Genomic DNA, 23,039 nt, shown 5'->3' on the forward strand with positions numbered 1-23,039 from the left:
AGTTCAAAATTTTTATTTTTTGATGAACAATTAAACCCACGAGATAGTCTTTTTTTAAGATTGTGCTAGCTAGTCAAGAGTTTTTTTTTTTTTAAAATGCATTTGTCAGTCTCTATATATTATCAACATCAATCAGTACTCTTCATAGTCTAGATCGACTGAAATATAGTGGATTGTGGAAAAAAAAAAAGAATCTAGAACAGTCATGTTATTCATTTGGTGCTAGCATTAATGGATATTTCATGTACAAAGTCATGGGCTGGGATTGCATTTCTGCTGATAAGTCCGATTTCATCGATTGGTATGCGGAGTGTTGGAATTTATTCGATACAGATACGTGCTCAACATCCCAGTTTTGATCATGATTTGAAGCATTAATTGAAATTCCTCCATTTCTACCAAAAGAAGAAGAGACTGATCATCGAATTTTACGTTGAACTACAGAAATCTGATGACCAATCCTCTTCTTCATAGCTACAAAATGGGTACCCCAGAATCTGACGACAAATCCGACTAATCAAAAAGAGAAAAAACAGACGATACTTCCTCTTCATAGCCAAACAGCCCTCTCTCCCAAACCCAATCTTCTATCATTGCCTGAGAATTCAATGCCTGGTCACTAGGCACAAGATGTCTGGCTCCTAAAACCACAACATGACTCAAATTCCCCCATTTTTGCACATACCCAGCAAGCCCATTATTTACTCTCCAAACCTTCCTCTCTGTTATCAAAAACTGACTAAGCCCCTCCCACACCATCGTCTTCACCCAAGCCTCAATTGAAACCACACTATCCCTCATATCGAATTGACCTTGATACAATAAAACCCTACTCTCTTTCAGCAGAAATTCATCCATGAACTTCACACTTTTCATGAAATCATCATGCAAAGCAGCCGCCACATCATCGTTGCATACATCGTTAGCCATTGACTCCTTTACTCCCAAAGCCTTCTTTACCTCTTCTTTCTTCAAAAAGGCAAAAACCATTTCTGTTTCATAAGGAACCTTCTTGCTAAAGTCATGCAAAGTCGCCAGCCCTGTCATTCTCTGCAACATAAGCAAGACCTGGGTTCTAGCATCTGTTGCCTCTTTCCACTTCCCCATTTTTGTCAGTTTGACCGCTTCCCGCTGCGCTTTCTCCAGCTCCCTTTTCTGCCTCTCATTTATCAAACCAGAATGGTAAGCATTCGCAGTATGAGTAGCAACCTGAGTCATCGGGTCTGTCAAGCCGTTCCCGATAGCAACACCACCCAAGTTCACCCGCTGTGACACCGGCAAGTTAGCATTCGCCTTCAAGATATAGTACCCAATTGCTGGAACGTACTTTCTGGCATAGCTCTCTCCTGTAAAGTAAAGTGGACGAGACGGCTCTAACTCAATAAATGAAGTGATCGCAGCAAAAAGATGTTCGGCAACAGAAAGTTGATCTCTTGGGATCTTTTCGGTTGCCGAAGCGATACTAAACCCACTTCCAATCGGATTATCCAGGAAAAGAAGGCCGAATATGCGGTTCCAAGAGCCCGGATTTGGTTCTAGTACAAAGGTTTCAGGCCTGCCTTTGCGAGATGTCACGCGCCAGGGGCCGAGCTCGAAGAAGTTGCCAAACATGGAGGAGCAACTAGGGCCACCCTGGAGCCATATGATAAGTGGTGTTTGGGAGACCGGTGAAGTGGGGTTCTGAGCTTCATAGAAGGCATAAAACATGGCAGAACTGTAGTCGGAAGGATTGACCGAGAGGTAGCCAATTTTGGTGGGGAGGGCTTCATTGGGAAAGAGAGAGGTTGAAGTGGGTGGCGATGAGGCTATGAGGTGGTTGAGGAAGGCCAGTAAGAAGAGGGAGAAGGCCAAGAGAAGGAGGAAGTTGAGGAACTTGGAGGACATTGACTGCATTAGAGCGTGCACTTACCTTAGCAATATGTTTTGACTTTATCTCCATTTAAGAGAGGGTACTGATCTTAGTTACATGGTTTTCATCGATCAAACCTGGTCATACAAGAAACAAAAGGAACATTGTTTGAAAAACAAAATCCGCATAAAATCAATTGAAACCGTCCAAAACGTGGAAGCTTGAAAACAAACAACCCCAATTAGACTTGGACCGAGTAAAAAATGGTCTCGAATTAAAAAATAGGGCTTGATCTGTTCATAACATTAAAAATTAAGTTTACGCAAGTCATGGTATATCTTTGCTTAAAAGGAAAAAGAAAAATCAACGTTTACTTTTTGGAAGCGGGTTGGAAATTCCCCTTTGGAACTAGAAGATCTGCCATTTGGTAATATTTAAATGGTGAAATGATTTCCTTTTGATCACAACTAGATCTGATTAAAAATTGGCTACCACGCATATGAAGGGGGTTGATATACATGTGACTGTAAACACAAATATCGTGCCTGAGATACGTCGATTAAAGGAGTCGTCTCTCCTCTATTTCCCTATCTTGAAACAGGGGAAAATCTGAGCAAGTGAATAAAGGTTTCGGGGAACCTTGGCCTCCCAAACAAAGTTTCTCATAAACAACTTCAAAGATAATTTTTTTAATATCAATACAGTTCCATCTATATGTTGAAATCAACCCAAGTGTGAGTGTGAAATGAGTTTGGGTTTACAGCCACCAACTCATGCTCACCCACCACCACCTACCATTGTTAGGCCATCCACCCTCTCCCAAGTCAGAAGAAGCTGCAACAGGTGGGCTGCTCTCTTCTATAAATAGGAGAGAGCTTAGATGAAATGAGTGCAGTGGGTGAAGAGAGAAAGAGGAACGTGAGAGAGAGAAATAGAATTTTTAGAGTGTTTTGTAAATCTCGTATAAATTCTATAAAAGAAGCTCCAGTGGACGTAAGCAATTTGCTGAACCACTTTAAAATTGTCTTGTGTGATTTTCGGACAGGCCGGAGGCACAACAATTGGTATCAGAGCTCTGGTTTGAGCTGTCTGAAAATTCAAGTTACTCAAAATCAATTTTTGACAACTCCAAGGTGTTCCTCGCATTGAGACGAATCCGTTGCCGCAAACGGAATAAAAAACGGAGGTCCGATGAGCCCACACACGCCCCTAGAAGGTCGGCGCGTGTCTCTGCTGTAACCCACGTGCCCCACTCGCATCGGAGGTTGAAGACGAGTGCTCCACACGTGCCCACGCGCCCTCACGCATGCCAAAGTTTGAAGACACGTGACGAACCCGTGACGGACACGCTCTTCACGCGCCCTCACGCGCCCTACAGAGGTTCAGCGCGTGAAAGGCACGCGCCTCACGTGCTCCCCACGCGCACACAGTGCTGAAGCGCGTGTAATACATGCGCCAACTCGCGCCCACTCGCACTGTGCAGCGTGTGCATCCCACGCGCCAGACAGATCACAACCGTCCATTTTTCAGATCCAATTTCAGCTTGATCTAAGCCATTCGGAGTCTGATTTCAGCAATCAAATAATGCTTTCCTATTATTTGGATCGTTCTGGACTCATCCGTACGGTTAGAATTTTGAAATTTTGAGTCTAAATTTTCTAAATTCAAATGGAAGGATCTGGAAGAGACAGGAGCTTTGAACATGCCAGTAGCTCGGGACGTTGGTCCACTGTGTCAAATGCCAAGTTTGAAGTTGAAAAGTTCGATGGAACAAGCAACTTCGGCATGTGGCAGTGTGAAGTCATGGATGTGTTGATCCAACAAGAGTTGGATATTGCGTTGGGAGGAAAGCCAGATGATATGACTGATCAGGATTGGAAGAAGCTTAATACTCAAGCTTGTAGTACAATCCAATTATGCCTTACCAAAGAACAAAAGTATTTTGTCATGAGAGAGACAGATGCTAGGGTACTTTGGCAGAAATTGGAGGATAAATTCATGAAGAAGAGCATTGAGAGCCGTTTGTACTTGAAGAAGAAGCTCTTCAGATTCCAATTTCGTGAAGGTATTTCAATGTCTGAACATCTGAATAATTATAATCAAATTCTTGCTGATTTGTTAAACTTAGATGTTAAAATCGAAGATGAAGATAAGGCTTTACTACTGTTAAATTCCTTGCCTAATACATATGAGCATTTAATTACTATTCTATTGTATGGGAAGGAAAAGATTAGTTTTGAAGATGTATCTAGCTCTTTAATTAGCAATGAGTACCGGAGAAAAGATAAACAGGTACACCAAGATACATCAAGTGAAGCGCTAACAGCAAGGGGGAGACCACAGTCAACGTATCCTGAAAGGAGGAAAGGTTTTCATTCGAAAACCCAGGCCACATCACGTGGTTCATCAGTCGGCAGAAAACTCGCCAGAGACGAGTGTTCCTTTTGTCACAACAAAGGACACTGGAGGAAGGATTGTCCAAACCGGAAGGGACAACAGCAGAATCAACCCACCATAGCCAATGTCATGGACAGAGATGACGAGTCAGATTTTGCCTTGGCAAGTTCATCATTCATTTGTCATTCCGATGAATGGATTATGGATTCCGGATGTACCTATCATATATGTCCCAATCGGGACTGGTTTACTGACTTCACAAAAATAGATGGTGGAGCAGTACTTATGGGCAATGATAGTGCCTGTAAGACTCAAGGAATAGGTAGCATTCGGTTAAAACTGCACGATGGCAATGTCAAGACTTTGACAGAAGTTCGATATGTTCCAGACTTGCGGAAGAATCTCATCTCACTGGGATCTCTGGATTCAAAGGGATTCAGAATCGCCATTGAAGACGGAACTCTCAAAGTACTAATGGGAGTTCGGGTGGCAATGAAGGGTTTGAGGCGAGGAAACTTGTACTTCTTGCAAGGAAGTACTGTTGATGGAAGAGTTTCCACAGGCTGTGAGAAGCTAGATGAGACTGATGCCGACACCACCAGTCTTTGACATATACGTATGGGATACGCAGGAGAAAAAGTTTTGCAAACACTGGTGAAGCAAGGCTTACTTAAAGGTGCCAAGACAGGTAAACTGTCTTTCTGTGAGCACTGTGTATTGGGAAAGCAGAGGCGGATCAAGTTTGGAACCACAGTACACAATACACGGGGAATTCTTGACTATGTGCATTCCGATGTTTGGGGACCTACCCAAAATGCATCTTTGGGAGGTAAACATTGGTTTGTAACTTTTGTTGATGATTATTCTCGTCGTGTGTGGGTGTATACGATGAAGAATAAAGATGAAGTGCTGAAAATCTTCCTTAATTAGAAGAAAATGGTTGAGACTCAGACCGGCAGGAAGATCAAGCGGCTCAGATCTGATAATGGAGGTGAGTACACTTCAGACTCCTTCATGGAAGTATGTCGGAGAGAGGGAATTGTCAGACACTTCATGGTACAAGGTACACCGCAGCAGAACGGTGTGGCAGAACGAATGAATCGTACTGTATTAGAGAAAGTGCGATGTATGTTGCTGAATGCTGGATTCAGTAAACAATTTTGGGCTGAAGCTGTGACCTATGCTTGCCACCTCATCAACCGACTACCAGCAGCTGCCAATAATGGGAAGACACCCATTGAAATGTGGAGAGGTAAACATGCTACTGATTATGACTTTTTACACATTTTCGGATGTCCTGCTTACTATCATGCTAAAGAAAGTAAGCTTGATCCTAGAGCCAAGAAAGCAAAATTCTTGGGCTTTAGTACGGGTGTAAAAGGGTATAGACTCTGGTATATAGAGTCTAAAAAAGTAATCATCAGTAAAGATGTTACATTCAACGAATCTAAGATGCTTAAGTCACATAAGCATAAAGATTCTAGTGAAGGCAGCAGTGATGGTGAAACATCAGATGATTCACAAAGTGTGAAGTTTATTTCAAAGAAGTTGGGAAAGCATGGACAAGATGAGGTTGATAATCCAGTCACAGTACCTCCAAGTCAACCTGAGTCAATAGCAACCAACAGACCGAGACGAGAGAAACGTGTACCAACACGTTATTCAGACTATGTGACATATGCATTACCAGCTGAAGAGGGTGAGATCCCAACCACTTACAGAGAAGCCGTACAGTCCAGTGAACAAGTTGAATGGACAAAGGCGATGAATGAAGAGATGCAGTCTCTTCACCAGAACCAGACTTGGGAGCTTGTGTCGCTTCCAAAAAGAAAGAAGACAATTGGCTGTAAGTGGATCTTCAATCAAAAAGATGATCAAGCTGCTAAAAATGGAGTGCGATACAAAGCTAGGTTGGTAGCCAAGGGCTACGCTCAGACAGAGGGAATTGACTACAGTGAAGTATTCTCTCTCTGTTGTGAAGCATTCATCCATTCGGATATTGCTAGCTTTGGTTGCACAATATGATCTTGAGTTAGCACAGCTTGATGTAAAGACAGCTTTCTTACATGGTGATCTGGAAGAGGAGATTTATCTGTCTCAACCAGAAGGATTCAAAGAAGCTGGCAAAGAGAATTGGGTATGCAGTCTGAAGAAGTCTCTCTATGGCTTGAAGCAGTCACCTCGGCAATGGTACAAGCGTTTCGACCGCTTTATGTTGGATCTGAAATACACTCGTTGTCAATACGATCATTGTGTATATTTCAGAAAACTTGCAAATGGATCTTTCATTTATTTGCTTTTATATGTAGATGATATGTTAATTGCATGTAAAAGCAAGGGGGAGATAGATCGCTTAAAAACTCAGTTAAGTAATGAGTTTGAAATGAAAGATCTGGGAGAAGCACGAAGAATACTGGAGATGGAGATCAGCAGAGATAGGGTGAAAGGTACAGTTCACCTTACTCAGAAACAGTATTTGAAGAGAATATTGCAACGATTCAACATCGACTCAAAGACGAAGCCGGTGAGTACTCCTATGGCCCCATATTTCAAGCTCAGTGCATTGCAGTCTCCTAAAACCGATGAAGAGCGGGACTACATGAGGAATGTCCCATATGCAAGTGTTGTTGGAAGCTTAATGTATGCCATGGTGTGTACACGACCTGATATCTCCCAGGCTGTTAGCTTGGTGAGTCGCTATATGCATAATCCTGGAAAGGTTCATTTGCATGCGGCTAAGTGGATTCTACGGTATATTGCGGGGACCGTAGATGTTGGTTTGAAATTCGAGAAGAGTGAAGATAGTCTAGTAACTGGATATGTTGACTCAGACTATGCAGGTGATCTTGACAAACGCAGATCGACAACTGGTTATGTGTTCACTATGGCTGGAGGACCAGTTAGTTGGCGATCAACTTTGCAGTCAACAATTGCACTATCATCAACTGAGGCTGAATACATGACTGTAACAGAAGCCGTGAAAGAAGCTATTTGGTTACAGGGATTGGTAACAGATTTGGGCTTTGAGCAGCAAGAGGTTACCGTTTACTGTGACAGTCAGAGTGCAATTCATTTGGCCAAGAATCAAGTATATCACTCTTGAACAAAACATATAGATGTCCGATTTCACTTTGTACGTGAAATATTAGAAGAATATGACATCAAACTTCAGAAGATTGGCACTGAAGATAATCCAGCAGATATGTTGACGAAGGTCGTCACAGGGATCAAGTTCCAACACTGTTTGGACTTGATCAGTATTGAACACTGCTGAGCACCCTCGGGTGCATTGGAACATATTCGATAGCAGAAGTCTCTCATGTTAAAGAAAGAGGTGCATTCATTTGAAGAATGAATCAGTTTGTAATTATCCTGGTATGGCACACTTGGGTGGAGGGGGTGATTGTTGAAATCAACCCAAGTGCGAGTGTGAAATGAGTTAGGGTTTGCAGCCACCAACTCATGCTCACCCACCACCACCTACCATTGTTAGGCCACCCACCCTCTCCCAAGTCAGAAGAAACTGCAACAGGTGGGCTGCTCTCTTCTATAAATAGGAGAGAGCTCAGATGAAATGAGTGCAGTGGGTGAAGAGAGAAAGAGGAACGTGAGAGAGAGAAATAGAATTTTTAGAGTGTTTTGTAAATCTCGTATAAATTCTATAAAAGAAGCTCCAGTGGACGTAAGCAATTTGCTGAACCACTTTAAAATTGTCTTGTGTGATTTTCGGACAGGCCGGAGGCACAACACTATAGCCTTACAGACTCAAACCGGATTAAATTCCAAAACTGACTCAACTTCACAAAACTGAGACCAAATTGCAACTGAAGAAAAACAGAACTCATCTAGGAAACAAAAGTTTCAGTTGGATAAGGATAAAGCGTAAAAGAAATCGCATGCAAGTGGTAGTGGCCATTTTGTACCGTTATATTCAGCTATGTATATTTGTAGAACAGGCTGCTTTTGTGCGCGACATAGTCAAATACGTGAAGGATTTGATGGATATACGTTGTTTTTTTCCTCAATTTCACGTTTGGTTTATGTTGTTCAATCTATGCAATGATATTATTCAGGCTTATAATTCGATCTTCAGAATTTTGCTGCTTTTGTTTCATCCCTACTTCTGACTGGAATGCTGGATTTAGTATTAAACATCTTAAAACATTTCTATAATTCAATTGGTAAGTAAGTTTAACACGGTCATTAAGATATGTTGGACAACAGTCAAGTACTAATTGCCCTTACCTTATTTGTTTTTGTAGATAAGATAGGTTAAAATGAAAATAGAAAATTGAATAAAATATTATTAGAATATATTTTTATAATATTAATTTTGTTTTAAAATTTAAAAATTTTGAATTGTTTATTTATTTTATATAAAAATTTGAAAAAATTATAATAAATAGATGGGATGAATTGTAAAAATAAACTAGGTGAAAAGTACACTTTTGCAAGAAGACCAATTGAGAAATGAATATGCCAATCGTCATTGTCATGGTCGGATTTTTATGCTGGCTTATAAAATAACTAAGAATGTTCATATTCAATACTTTGGTAATAAGCTGGCCCTAATTTTTGTTAGAGAGAGAAGCTCTGCCTTCTCTCTAAAAATCCAAATCGAAAACCACCTCAGAGAGGATTCTTCCTCTCTCCTCTCAGATGCAATTTCACCAAGTGTTTAATTTTCCAGTTAGTGTTTTGGTTTTTGTTTTTTTCAGTCAGAGCATGGAGAAGTGGTGTTTGATGTTTTCCGGTGGTCAATGACCACCACACGCCCCACCACGAGGTTCCTAAGCCGCTGATCTTTCAAATTGTTGAAGGTTTCGCCAAAAAGAAGTGGTGTGTGATCTACACATGGTGGTATGGCCTTCACGCACCACCACAAAAAGGGCTCTGCTACCGCCACACGCAGTATTTCTAGGGTCAGTCATTTTGGTAACTTCAGGATCAACAATCTAACACACTACAGCCTCTTTGCTCAGTGTTTTTTCAATTTTCAGTGTATTTCAAGTTTATGTTTGTTGTTATTTCTATTTTTTTTATATTTCCTATACATTTATTTTCTGTTAGTTGTGTTAGTTAAAAATAAAAAGAAATAGACTATTAGATTTATTGTTCATAGCAGGAAAACCTTCTACTCCTTTGAAGGATGTAGGGTGATTTTCCCTCTTCTCCTTTAAAAGTTAAGAATGGTTATCTCTATTTTTATAAAATCTCATATCTCAGTAGGTTTTGTCATTAGAAAGCTTATAGAAGTTAAGACAATGCTCGTCACAAAAAAAATTTGTATATGGAGAAGCCCCAAACATATGAACAGTTTGACTTGTAATCTGAATTTCTCCTGTATTTATCAGTTAACTTCGGTAATAAATGAAGTCTATTTCTCGTACATACATATATAATATATGTGTGTTTAAGAAGTAATTTTAAAAGTTGAATTGCCATATCGTAACGTACACTACTTTTGTGACATCATTATCAGCAAACTATGTTGAAGAAATTTCTTTCGTGGGGAAGGAATGTTACCAAATAACTCGTGAGCAAATTATGGGGAGTAGGTTCCGGGCTTGTATGCTCGCCTAATAGGTTTTCATCTTTCATTTCCTTCCTTGGCCTTTTGGTCTGTTTGTTTCCTGGGAAAATAACGGGGAAATTGAAGGTTTCATTTGGTTGCTACGAAGGTGTGGAAAAGTTTTGGAGAATGGTCCAGACGATAATGGAAAAACACACACACACACACAACACAAACAACTTTTCCACCTTAAGAAGTTACTGCCTCAAAAACTACCAAAACATTGTTAGTTATTAAAAGTCTAGAACAAACTCTCATTGGCTCTCCGAATTACTGAGCTAACACTTCGGAAATTATTATTATTTTTTTTAGAGAAAACACTTCGGAAATTAATATGTTAAATAATATTGCACAAACAGCAAACTTATGGAGAGGAATTCAGCAAAATCACAGATCTTGAATACCTTCCGACGTAAGATGAGGGAAAAAGAAATACCAAGAAGCTTCACATAGGCCAAAGGCCTGTGGCCTGATTGGCATTAACCCCAGTCTCCAAAACGGAAGTCCGGAGTTTGAAACCCCCCCTCCCCAAATGTATCAAAAAATAATAATAATAATAATAACTTCACATAGTTTGGCCAAAGCCATGTCATATACAATTACCCAATTCTTGCAATTGTGAACAATTATAATAAAATCTTTCTTTCCTTCTACTAGCAAAAAAGGCACAATTAGTATCAGGGCCTAGCTGGTAAAACAAAGCTATCCCGTGCAAATATCAGAAGTATAATCCAAGCATAATGTTGTTCCGACTTTCTATGACAACCAACCAACCGCCTCTTCGTCTTGTTCCAGGATTGTTTCTTCCTGTGATACAACAGAGGTGCAGAGTTACATGTTTGTGTCCAAAACAATGGAATCTTCCATTTCACGTAGCCAGCAACTTTTCTCAGTCGGTAATGGACTACACGCGACAAAAAGTGCCAACAAGATAGTGCATACACACAAATGATGGTACCCCATTCTATATGCCCTCTTCATAAGGAGAAACAGTTTTTGAGTAGTTTGCGAATGTGGGGAACGCCAGCATTCTATGATGTGAGAGTTGCAAACAAATGGACATTTAATACTTGATCAGAGAATACTTACCTCACAATTATTTCCTTTTACAGCCACACATTTAGAAGCACTTATACTGGCACTCTTCAACAGGTTGTGGGGACTATTACGTGGTTTGCTACAGCCGTTCTGCATAGCCAATGCATTTTGGTAGGTATATTCTACTGTCTCAATCCTTTTGGACCTTGGAGGGCTCTGGATGGTTGCACGAGAAGCTGAAGCTGCATTACACTTTTTACAATTACCATTTTGGTAAGTCTCATCTTGGGGTGCAGAAACCCTTTCCCTGGTGGATAGAAAGGGTAACAGCCATCAGTGTGGAAAAGATGAAAAAATCAAACAAACTGCATAGCCATCAGATAAAACATATTTTGTTCAACACTTAACCTAGGCAAGGAGGCATGCTTCCTTTGGAGTGCAGTGCTTCTTTCAGTTTTACCATACTGTTCCTCAAGATGGGCAAATAGTCGCTTGAATCGATCAATTCCACTGGGTTACATAAAACTTATTAAGAAAGAAGGAAAAAAAACAAGGACATAAAAAAGTCATCAAACATGAATGGTTAATCACGAGTTAAATCAAATTACGTTGCACAAAATAATTTCTCCAAGTAAAAAGGGAAGTTCTCTCCAGAAGAAACATGATGTTGTGTCGTGAAATAAAGCTAATTTAGCAGAATAAACTAGGATTGGTAGTATTAGCAGTAGTAGAAGTAGAAATAACAAGCACAATAACACTAATACCTTGGATACATGAAGCTACTCTGATCTGCACCTTGTAGGTACTCCTGCAGCATTTGTGGATGATACTCTAAGATCTGCATGGTTTGAGATTTACACCATATCAGATGGAAAGGGAAAGAAACAATGCAAATCAAGATATAAAGAATTGTAGTACCGAGGCCCCTATAATCTCCATGGTCATACCTCTCTATAGATTAGCTCCCTTACATCATCTTTTATCAATTTCCTCCTTTCAAACTCAAACTCAAGTTTTGAAATGGGTTGCATAGATGGTTCATTGTCCACATTCGCCAATCCGTTGAAATATGGATCAGCTAATGCCTGGAAAAGAGAGAAGTGACAATATCAGGAAATAAATATATGATGTCCGACCAGATTCAACATATGATCATTTTTAAAATTGCAGTAGACAACAATCAGTTTTACTAAAATCTTATCTCTTCAGCAGACGGTCGATCTTTAGGATCAAACGCAAGCAAACGCTCTAGTAAACGAAGAGCCAATGGATCCGCATTGGGGAATTTTTGCAAGAAAGGAGTTGGTGGCTTTTTCCTCATGCTATTTAAATATCTTCTAGCCTTTTCATTCCGAATCTGCAGGTAATAGAAACAATCCAATTGATGAGCTCTCATAAGCATACGTTCAAAACAGATGTAAATTTGAATTCGAAGGACCGCTTAACAAATATTAAAAATGTTTTAAGAGAAACATAATATCAAAGAGACCGATCAAAAAATACAACAAACCCTAGCAATGGATTCAGCTGCAGGAGTGCCAACCAAATCTGTTATGAGATCCAATTCATGTGCCACATTTTTCCCAGGAAACAAGGGTTTCCCTGTGAGCATTTCTGCAAATATACATCCTATGCTCCATATATCGATAGCAGGGGTGTACTGTAAAAGACGATTAAAAAATTCATTACCAAAATCTGGGAGGGTTGGCTCTATTTTTAATCCTACACAAAGCATGCAAGTCAAAGAGAAATAACATAAACTCCCCCACTGCAGAAAACACAGAGTTGAAATCAGATAACAAAAGCAAAAAATGTATCACCACAGATGATCAGCCTGCCATACCAATCATAATCCAGAGACAATATAACCATGTAAATTCAAAACGAGATCTTATGAAACAAAATTAGAAAATAATATGGTAAATAGGATAGCTTCTTCAGATTTCAATTGATTCATCAATAAAGACACAGTATCTTCCACTAAACAGACTTAAGCGCAACAGTCTCCCCGAGCCCAAGCAGAAATCACAAAAGGATTACCTCTGAAAACTTAAATATCCATATGAGAAATCATTAGAACTGAAAATCACAGGGGATTGGAATACTCACCTTGGAAAAAAATGAACCGCAGAGTTCAGGAGCACGGTACCATCGGGTTGCCACATAATCCTTAGAAAATTACAGTTGGTCAGATGTATAGGCTTAATAAAACATTGAAAAAAGTCACACCTAACAATTTCTAACGAGGGAAACACATACAGTCCAGAAAATAGCCGATGGGGCATCATTAAATGATGCACGAGCAAGCCCAAAGTCACATATCTTTAGCTTGCAATCTGCATTGGCAAGTATATTTTTTGGCTTTAAATCTCGATGGAAAACATTTGCTGCAAAGAAAACAAAAACATAAAAGAAAACGTATCAGAGGCACTGATTTGTAAAAACCAAAGGAAATTCTATCATACGATATTGAAAAAAGGAGGTTCAACCTGTGTGAATATATTTTAAAGCTCGAAGAAGCTGGTATAAGAAAAATTGGTAATGTTCAGGTGTAAGATCGTCGTTTGCCTTTATAACTTGGTGAAGATCAGATTCCATCAACTCAAACACGACATAAATATCTTGAAATTCTCTTCGACATGGAGGAAGCATAATATGTTTTATTTCCACAATATCTGGGTGATGTAGCAGCCTTAGGAGCTTCACCTCTCTTAGAATGCGTGTCGCATCAGAAACATGCTCAAAGACATCATTAATTTTCTTTATAGCCACCCTCTCTCCCGTGTGAGTATCAATTGCAGACGCAACAACCCCATAGCTTCCTTTGCCAATTACTTCCTCAATTTCATATTGACTTGCCTCACCGTATTCGGTGAAGAACTCTTTTTCAAGCATGGTCTGAGTAAATCAAACATGAAACATCAACATTTCAAAAGCAAGCGGAAACAACAATTGAAGTCCGGAAATTTTTGAAAAAGAAGAAGAAAGATTGTCATTGTAAGTGCACATTTGAACATATGTAGTTAGTTCACAGACACTACGCAACAAAATGAAAGGACAACAAATTATTCTATAGTAACAAAGATGTAATATTTTGATATTTCAAAGTCCTCGCACATTTTTTTCATTAGAACTTGTATTACGGAATTATGGATATATCCTATCATACCCCCATGCTAACTCCAAACAAACAACAGGACTGTTGAGAAAAAGGAATGGAGCATTCCCGAACCACATACAGACTCTATCTACATAGTGATTCTATTAATCTTTTTTATTGATAATAATTGTGCGATCCATACAACCTGAGCAGGCGAATATTGTCATTAACATTGCATTCTTAAGTATGATTTGCTGATATGATACCAATTAGGCAATCAAACCTGGTCATACATAAAATTTATATATATATATATATATAAAAGTAAAAGCGACCTTTGGAAATTTTCCTTGATTAACTGTCTCAGTGCTTAGAAAATCTACTTACTATTGTTGTACCACCATCAAAATGCACTCACATTAATTCCATGATCCGTATCAAAATTCATTTACATTGCATTACTAAGAAAAAAGGAACATAAAAGAAGAGTTGCACTACTCTTGACCACATTGACTCAACCTTGTTATCCATCCATATATTAGTGCCACTATCTCATGAATTTATCAATTGATGTCAGATCGCGTTCTACAGACATCATTCCCCCTGATTTGTCAACTTGACATGGATAAATTTTCATCGTTTCCCTAAATCATTTAGCACTTGAACAAAGACAAGGCAGTTTCACATTCTGGATAAGAAATTAAATCAATACTAAAAAAAATTTCATATGGCAGGCTTGTCTGCCTGAGTGTTAACTATCAATAGGTTATCAACAGTACAGCAAAGTATAACATCCTCTAAAGTATGTACACCAGTAAGAAGTGATCATGAACATTGATTTGACCAGACCACCTTACCTGAAAGTAAATTCAAGGACTAATGGCTATTTCCTCAACGAGATCTGTGTTAAATATTATTACTTTACTTCAACCTTGGATTGACTACTTTGAATAATGAAAACCCCAAAGAGCACGAAATAAACCACCTTCATGGCCAAGTACAGGGAAAAACACGAAGAAACAGACACATAACACGTAAAACAAAATGATGTTCTTTCCTACCTCAAAATGATGTTTTTTCATTTATTCCATAATCAAGAATCGCAAAATTACATATGAAAATGACAAGTTTTTCAACACCAATATTATTCGAGAGAAAGATACCAATGACCCGTATCTAATATGTAAAGCTGCTAACACAATTTCATATCCATGATCGGCGCATGAAATTGATTGACAAACAATTCTAAAACACGATGAACCAAAAGAAAACAAATTCAGAAGAACCTTGTTGTTTCTCGGTCAACAAAGCGACCGAGGACACGAAATTGCTCAGTGCCCTCGGTGTTCTCCAAAGCAGCACAGACAGGATATGAATCAATCGACCACCGCCTCGTTCACATGCGTGTCTATATATATATATATATATGGACGCTCGTGTGTTTGTTTATGCATCTTAATAATAAAATTTGACCTCGTCAACTTCACTGTAGCCGTAAATGATCTCAATTTGGATATGAGATGGAAAGGCGAATTCTTTTACATATAGTTATTATTTTCTTCAAAATAAAGAGAGAATAAAATGATGCGAAGTGCACAACTTGGATCAGATATTCAGTCTAGAAAAGGACAGAACTAATTGCAGCAGCAGGTCTCAAAATGCGGGCCTTATCTTATCAGTTTGACACAATTGCAAGAATAGCAGAGACAGAGAGAGAGATTGTGCGCTTGACAGTTGACTAACCTTACGAGGTTCCGTAGGGGCAAGTCTGTGATTTTTCCGTTGGGGGACCTTGATCGGCTTCAAGCCCGAGATACTGATATCCACGGTGATCGTCAGCTCCTTTTGAATTTGTTTCTCGTCTGTGTGTTGTTCGGTGGTTGACGATGGTATTGGTGAAGGTTGGACGGCGTCGTTTGGTGAGCGTTCATGACGGCTGTTACAGTCAATGGCGTCGACAACAGCAGAAGAAGAACAAGAGGAAGAGGTGGAGAGACTCTGGAACCATCGTACGAAGCCTTCCATTGTTAAATCTGAAACGCGCCGCACCCTATCTTTCCCCTCAGCTCAGTCCAACGACACTTTGTCGCTTATGTCTCCGTGTCTCTCTCTCTCTCCACCTCTCTGAGTCGGGTCTGAAAATAGTTTGGCAATACTCCGGTGGATATGGTTTCTCTCCGATAGCGTAAAGCAACCAATAAGATGGTGCCAGGTCAGCAGACAAAGGTAATGGCGGTGCGTAACCGAAGATCCCTCCGTTAAATCAGGCAGAGATCCCGCACCAACAAGAGAAAAACGGTGTTCTCCTCGCATAATGTATTACGTAAGTTTCTATCTTTCTATGCTCAGTTGAACTATTCCCCCCAATAAATTCTAACAACGTGACCAATGTAATTTAACAGGAACAAAGTAACACACCCGTCATTTTATGTTTGGATGTACTGAAAGTCAAGGAAAACAAAGGAAAAGCGGATGGGATGATGACCTAAATAATGATGACCATTGTCACTAATCCGAAAGAGTATAAGGCAAAAAGACTAATTAATTATACGTTAAAGAACTTAAAAATAAGAGCCAATCTAATGGTTAATAAATATTATTAATTTGATGGTAGTTTGACGAGTGGTAGACTATATAGACACGTCAAAGTATTATTATAAGAGAAATATTTTAATTAAACAATTAAATTTACAAAATCAAAAATTCTATATATATATATATATATATATAATTATTTTTACGTATTTTTTTCCTACTCTACTTATATAATTAGTTATATATTAAAAAAATTGATATAGTCAATCACATCAGTAAAGTGAGTAGAGAATACGTAAAAGTGATTGTATATAGCATTATTCTTGCAAAATAATGTGATTGATATAATATAAATTCTATGTACAGTCATTTTTACATATTCTTTTATACACTATATTGATATGATTAGTTACATATTAAAAAATTTAATATAGTTAATCACATCAATAGAGTATAAAAAGTAGATAAAAGTGACTATACATAGCATTATTCAATCATGTTTTGTCTACATCCGCCTTTGTTCTGGCTAGGAGCACTCACTAGTCACTCTGTCAGCTATCTGAGGGCAATGAATGAATGAATGAAGCCTACACAACGACTAACGAGTGACTGTAAGCTTTGGTTTGGGAGGCCTTTCTCAGCTTCAACCAAGCACTAGCTGCTGCCGAGGATGATGCTGGCTGGGATTCTGACGTACGATAGTGTGGTTATAATGTATTCTTTTAGGGAATTCCTTAGGACCGGTCGGGCTGGTTATACTTAAATAACAGCCTGCCAATCGTGAACCGACACGTAGGACTTCCCCCAAGACTTCCGTGGACCAGCACTACACGTGAAACGATTTCTTCCCAAACGTAGGACTTCAGAAGCGATTTCTTCCCAAGCTCAGCTTCAGCTTCGTTGTCTTCAAGCCCTAACTACTTCACGTCGAGCTCTCCTATTTCTCTTCAAGCCCTAACTACTTCACGCCAAGCTCTCCGATTTCTTCCGAAGCGATTTCCCATTGTCCCAGCCATTGCTCGCGATTTCTCATTTCCCAGCCGTCGTCGATTTCTCCACCAAGGTCAACAATTTCTCCACCAACGTCGTTGTCGCCCTCTCCGATTACCCACCCGTGGCTCGCGATTTCCCAGCCGTCGCTCAACGATTTCTCCACCAACGTCGTCGTCGACCGATTCGATTTCCCACCCGTGGCTCGCGATTTCCCAGTCGCCGCTCACCATTTCCCAGTCGTCGCTCTCGATTTCTCCAACTTGCTCAGCCCTTGTGATTTCCGAACCTGCCCTCACGTTCGCCATCTCCGATTGATAAGGTTATTGTTTCTGTTTATTTATGAGTTGTTTGTGTATTGCCGTTTGTGAGAATCTGGTGTGATAATTGTAAAATTCGATTGGCTAACTTATTGATTGTTGTAATTGTTGGTTTGATGTCCATGATAATTGTTGTAATTAAGGCTAAAAGTAATCTGTTGTATATATATAGCTTTTGTTTGATGTCCAATTGCTTGCCAACTGTTTGTGTATATGAGTAAAAGAGATTGAATGTGAAGGCTAACATAGCCGCTGCAAAAACTTCCAGCTCACACGCATTTGGTCCGTTTTATTCATGAATTGGTTCCATTTGTTATGTGGCTTGGGATATCAAACTTTGATACTTTCTCAATCCAAATGTGCTCTAGAATTTAATGCTGTTATCCATATCTGTTTTTTGAGCTAATGGAACCTGTATATTTTTTGAATTGTGTTGGAGAAATGAAATCTTTTTTTTCTTTTCTTGTACGAGAATATGATAGCATCAATATATTTTATCTTTCATCCCTATGTTCAATAAGAAGGGTTGCAATATATGTTATCTTTCATCAGATTATCTTTCATATATGATTTTAAAAGTTTTGAGTTGCAATATATGTTATCTATACTTTTTATTAGCGCTAAAATTATGGATTCAAAATTGTTTTGAGTTATCTTATTCAACATATATTATTCTCAGTTCATTAAATCAGTCCTTGACCAATCCTAAATCTGATTCTGATTTTTCAATCATAATTTAGGCCTGTGGTAGTTTTTAACATATGTTGGTAGCGTTTAATGAATCCAAATGTGCAGATTCTTGTTGGTTCTTATGTATTTGGAATTTGCTTACCTTGTTAAAACCAAATGTGCAGATGTTGTCTAATTGCTTTACTGATCTTGAAATATCCTTTTGACTTCAATTTCATGATAGCAAATGAGTTCTGCTTCGCATTCTTGCACAAGTTTGGAGAGACCACTTTGCTATTGTGGCTGCCAAGCGAAGCTACGGATTTCTGGAAAAGTAAATTCTTTTGGGAGAAGATTTTTTAATTGTCCAAACTATAAAATGAATAAACAATGTGGCTTTTTTGAGTGGATTGATCTTCAATGTGAGCAAAACAATTGCTGTAAGATGACATTGGAGTTAGCTGAACGGAGGCACAACAGGTACTTCATGAGCGGCTCCGCATCGAAGAATCCAAATTTAAAGTATTGGAAAAGAAGTACAGGGCTGTTTTAAAAGCGTTAATGTTGACATGGTTTTTTTTAATAATGGTTTGTAGTGTAATTTTTATGTATCCAACAAATTATGTATCTTGGCCACAGCTACCACTCATGTAACTTATTGTACTTTTGTGACCACTTTGATCAATAAATGTAGTTAATGTCTCATATGTAATGAGAACATCCTATGAGTTGAATGGAAATGAAATTTTGTTGTTTTATTTTGAGATTTTATTCAGAGTAATTTCCAATTTCATTGTGAAGGACCTGATACTTTTCTTGATGCTAATCTTAACAGTCGAATGAAATCAGCATTCACATAAAAAGATGGATTAAAGAGTTGCTACATCACAAATGGAATTGAACTGAACTAATCAAAAAAAAAATATCAAAGCTTTAGAAAGTATTATAGTCCATGCTCCAAATAACAAAATATCATGATTATGACTATAGTTATTGCTACAAAGATTATGGTTCTGCTTAGCCACTGAGAATTCTCAGATGAGAATTTTGAGTTTTAAGATTAAATATTAAAATATTATATTTTAATATTATTATTGTATTGGGATTTGAAAAATTTAAGAAAAAGTTAAATTGTTTATTATATTTTGTATGAGGATTTGAAAAAGTTGTAATGATAAGATGAGAATTTTATGTTTGAGATAAAAATTTCTTGGGGCCAAGCAGAACCTATGTCCTGAAATCTGAGCAAACTTGTGATGAACGGACCATTGCAAAGCCATTTTCTACATCATTTCCTGTTACAAGTAAGAAAAAGATGGATTAAATTATTATATAAAGAGAAGCTGAATTATCGGTAACAAAACACATATGAAATCACTTACAAGTAATTTCCACCAATTCGACTATGTTGTGTCATGTATCGATAAGTTGTCAGTTGTTTGAACGAAATCCCTACATAAGCAACAACAAAACACTTAGATTAATTAACTTCTTCAATTATTAGTTCATAAAATACAAGTAAGTACAAAACTACCATACCTCACTGAAAGACAATTGTTTTTTGAGTGTCCCTCATTCTTGCAAATGCTACAGCGTCTTTTTTTTGGTTGTTTGTGTTTCTTTTGGGTTTTTCGATCTTAAAGATTTTGATCGTCCTTTTGTTGGCCCTCGTGGAGGATCCTGAACCGTTTGTAAAAAATTGGATACAACTTGACTTCTTTCCATTTGAATGTTGGTTGACTCCCCTCCTCGTTGTGAACATTCTACATGATCTTCCATTGCAAGTAACTCTTTATGAACCTTATCCAATGCAAGACATAGGTGATTATGTTTTTCAGCTGACTGCGACCCCAGTTCAACAATGTCATAAAGTTTAATCATCAACTTACTTTTTCTCATCATAGGATCATCCTGTCCTTCCCTCACTTGCCCTTCAATTAATGGTATGTCAGTTATGAGTTGAGTCTTAGCATTAATAGTCCATCTTTCTTTCACCCAATGTTGTGACAATTTATCTAACTTGGATTTCTTACCAAAAACACATAAAATATGCCTACAAAGAAACCCCATAAACTCCCACATTCTGCATGTACATGTTGCATATTCGTCACCATTCTCCAATGTCACATGGTAAAGTGGTTTCTCTTTACCACAAACTACCACTCCATATGTCTTTCTTTCACCATCTTTGGATAATTTTGTTGCTTTGTACCGTAAACTATTGAACAATTCATCTTGGAAGATCAGGAACGACTTTCTTGTGTAAACCAATGCTGCCTCTTCTTCAATTTTAAGAGGTGTCTTCAATATCGCCCGCAAAGAATTTGTCCGCACATCCTTCTCTTTTTCTTTAAAGTAACGGGCAGCTAAAGCTTTTTCATACTGATACACAAAGTCACTAACCATAGTACTTGAACGGACATAATCTTTGAAAAATTTATTCATGCTTTCACTCATTTGAGTTGTTGACATACCGGCACAGAATGTTGAACGCAAATAAGCGGGAACCCACTTATCCCGTCGAGTGTAAAGACTTTGCAACCAATTATTTCCTATTAGTTCATATTTGGCTAATATACCGCCCCATTCTTGCTCGAACTCATCAATTGTAATTGTGTCATGGATGCAATGACGAAAATCTTTACCAAAGTCAGGAAATTTGTTATAAACATGGGCCAAGTGTTCAGGAAACTTTTGTAAAATATGCCACAAGCACAACCTATGAGTTGTATTCAGGAGTACCTCTGCAATGGCCTTCGCCATTGCCTTGTCATCATCAGTAATTATCGTTGAAGGAGATTTACCAAGCATTGCCTCTTGCCATGTTCTCAATAACCATGTATATGATTCAGCTGTTTCATTAACTAACAATGCACAACCAAACATTATGGTCTGATGATGATGGTTAACTCCAGAAAATGGCACAAATGACATCTTATAAATATTGGTCAGGTATGTCGCATCAAATGTAACAACATCTCCAAAGTACTGATATGCAGCTTTTGATCGCGAATCAGCCCAAAAACAACTTCTCATACACCCATCCTTATCAACTTACATGGAGTACACAAACCCAGGTTCTGTGAGTTGTCGCTCAAGAAAGTAAGAATATAATCTTTGTGCATCTCCCTCTTCAAATACTTTTCTCCTTTTATTTCCCAAATAATTTTCAATATCCTTGCCAATATAGCCAACATTGAAGTCACCGCCTAATTCTTTACTCAACACTGACATAATCTTCCTTATCGGTACACCGGACTCATTCAAAGTCATGATAAGTTTTTTTTGGACTTTAGTAACTTTTCGATTTCCACGGAGTAAACTAGCACTCCTCGGTGTAAGTAGAATGTGGTTATGTCCAACCACAAACTTGTTGACCACCCACTTTTCACCATCTTTTTTTATTCCCATAATTGCTTTACATCCAATCTTTGTCTCAGGAAGTTCAGGAACTGTTCGTTCTTTTCCTTTCCTACTTACCCGCCGAAATCCTTCCCTTGTGCAAATATAGTCTACTGCACAAAGTTTTTTGTCATCTTTCGACAACCGAGTATGATTTGTCCTAATTGCAAAACCTATCCGTCTTGCATATGCCTTGTAAAATGCTTATGCATCTTCTGCATCGTCAAATATCATGCCAATGAATGGCTCCAAACGACCACTACTCGAATCGTCCACATGCACTTGTTCTTCAAGATTGACTCCATCCTCAACACTCATCCCATATTCAATATTGCTACAATCATCGACATTCACATAATCTTCAACATTAACATCACATTGTCCATCTACACTCTCAGCCTCGACTTCATCACTATCAACCCAATAAATTGTTTCCTTTAAAAAAAAACCACGAAATTATAAATCTATCTAACATTGGAGACACCATACTTGAACCAAACAAATATTTACACAGCATTGCTTATTTATCTTACGAGTTGAACAAATAAAAACCAAGAAGCAAGCATAAACCAATAAAAATAGAACATAAATTACTATCAGAAGCAGTAAGAAGAGAACAATTTGTTCCACCAACAAACACTGACACAAAAATAAGAGAAATTTCCACCAATCTCGGCAAAGTTTATTGCTTTCAACCATATTACCATAAAAATAGACCTAGATATACAACAAATGGCATGATATTAGTCACTGCCGTTTGTGAATTATAATAATTGCCACTTATAAAAAAAGGTTTAATAGTACAGTAGTAATTGTTGTCAATAATTTATGTAGTCACATGGGTTAGTTTGGCCATATAAAACAAAAGTTAAGGCAATTTTTTATAGTTTGATGGGGTTACCTCTGGTTGTGATTCGTGAATATTGGACAAACATGCTGACTAGTTGCACAAGTCTAGAAGGTCAGAAGCCTGGATAGTTTCTTTGATGAACAAAATGAGTCTGGATCTAGTGGTCAATGATTATTTTATCTAAGCTTGACATTTGGATTAATTATCAAACTTGCACTATCCGAAGGTCAGGAATCGGCATAAATCAAGCAAGTATAAAGCTATAAAAAATGCATAAATATAAGAGGCGGCATTGGCATTGGTTTACACGAGTTTCA

General features: G+C 38.3%; 3 protein-coding genes and 1 long non-coding RNA gene across 5 annotated transcripts; 1 reads left to right on the plus strand and 3 right to left on the minus strand.

Annotated features, from left to right (window-relative positions):
- Positions 1 to 513: 513 nt before the first annotated feature.
- On the minus strand, positions 514 to 1,893 carry LOC122310408 (serine carboxypeptidase-like 50). Its single transcript, XM_043124300.1, has one exon. The coding sequence runs from the start codon at positions 1,891 to 1,893 to the stop codon at positions 514 to 516; it is 1,380 nt and encodes a 459-aa protein (XP_042980234.1).
- An 8,302-nt stretch (positions 1,894 to 10,195) lies between these two features.
- LOC122310800 (mitogen-activated protein kinase 9) lies at positions 10,196 to 16,227 on the minus strand. 2 transcript variants are annotated; one of them, XM_043124945.1, is made up of 11 exons: positions 15,700 to 16,227; positions 13,346 to 13,754; positions 13,116 to 13,243; positions 12,966 to 13,025; positions 12,367 to 12,516; positions 12,058 to 12,213; positions 11,804 to 11,941; positions 11,621 to 11,694; positions 11,265 to 11,366; positions 10,908 to 11,163; positions 10,196 to 10,625 (listed from the first exon to the last, which is right to left on the minus strand). In XM_043124945.1, exons 1-11 carry the CDS (start codon positions 15,979 to 15,981, stop codon positions 10,575 to 10,577), a joined length of 1,806 nt encoding a protein of 601 aa, XP_042980879.1. In that variant the 5' UTR covers positions 15,982 to 16,227; the 3' UTR covers positions 10,196 to 10,574. The 2 variants fall into 2 exon arrangements, with proteins under 2 accessions (XP_042980879.1, XP_042980880.1); XM_043124946.1 differs by lacking the exon at positions 15,700 to 16,227 and adding an exon at positions 15,243 to 15,423.
- On the plus strand, positions 16,141 to 19,239 carry LOC122310801. Its single transcript, XR_006242683.1, has 2 exons — positions 16,141 to 16,279; positions 18,715 to 19,239. It is a non-coding gene; the product is annotated as an uncharacterized LOC122310801 (long non-coding RNA).
- Positions 19,240 to 20,057: 818 nt separating this feature from the next.
- On the minus strand, positions 20,058 to 21,506 carry LOC122310410 (protein FAR1-RELATED SEQUENCE 5-like). The gene has a single exon (XM_043124301.1). It carries the CDS (start codon positions 21,504 to 21,506, stop codon positions 20,058 to 20,060), a length of 1,449 nt encoding a protein of 482 aa, XP_042980235.1.
- Between the last annotated feature and the right edge of the window lie 1,533 nt (positions 21,507 to 23,039).

This window comes from Carya illinoinensis, chromosome 5, assembly GCF_018687715.1.
Source record: "Carya illinoinensis cultivar Pawnee chromosome 5, C.illinoinensisPawnee_v1, whole genome shotgun sequence".
In the NCBI taxonomy this organism is placed as follows: Eukaryota; Viridiplantae; Streptophyta; class Magnoliopsida; order Fagales; family Juglandaceae; genus Carya; species Carya illinoinensis.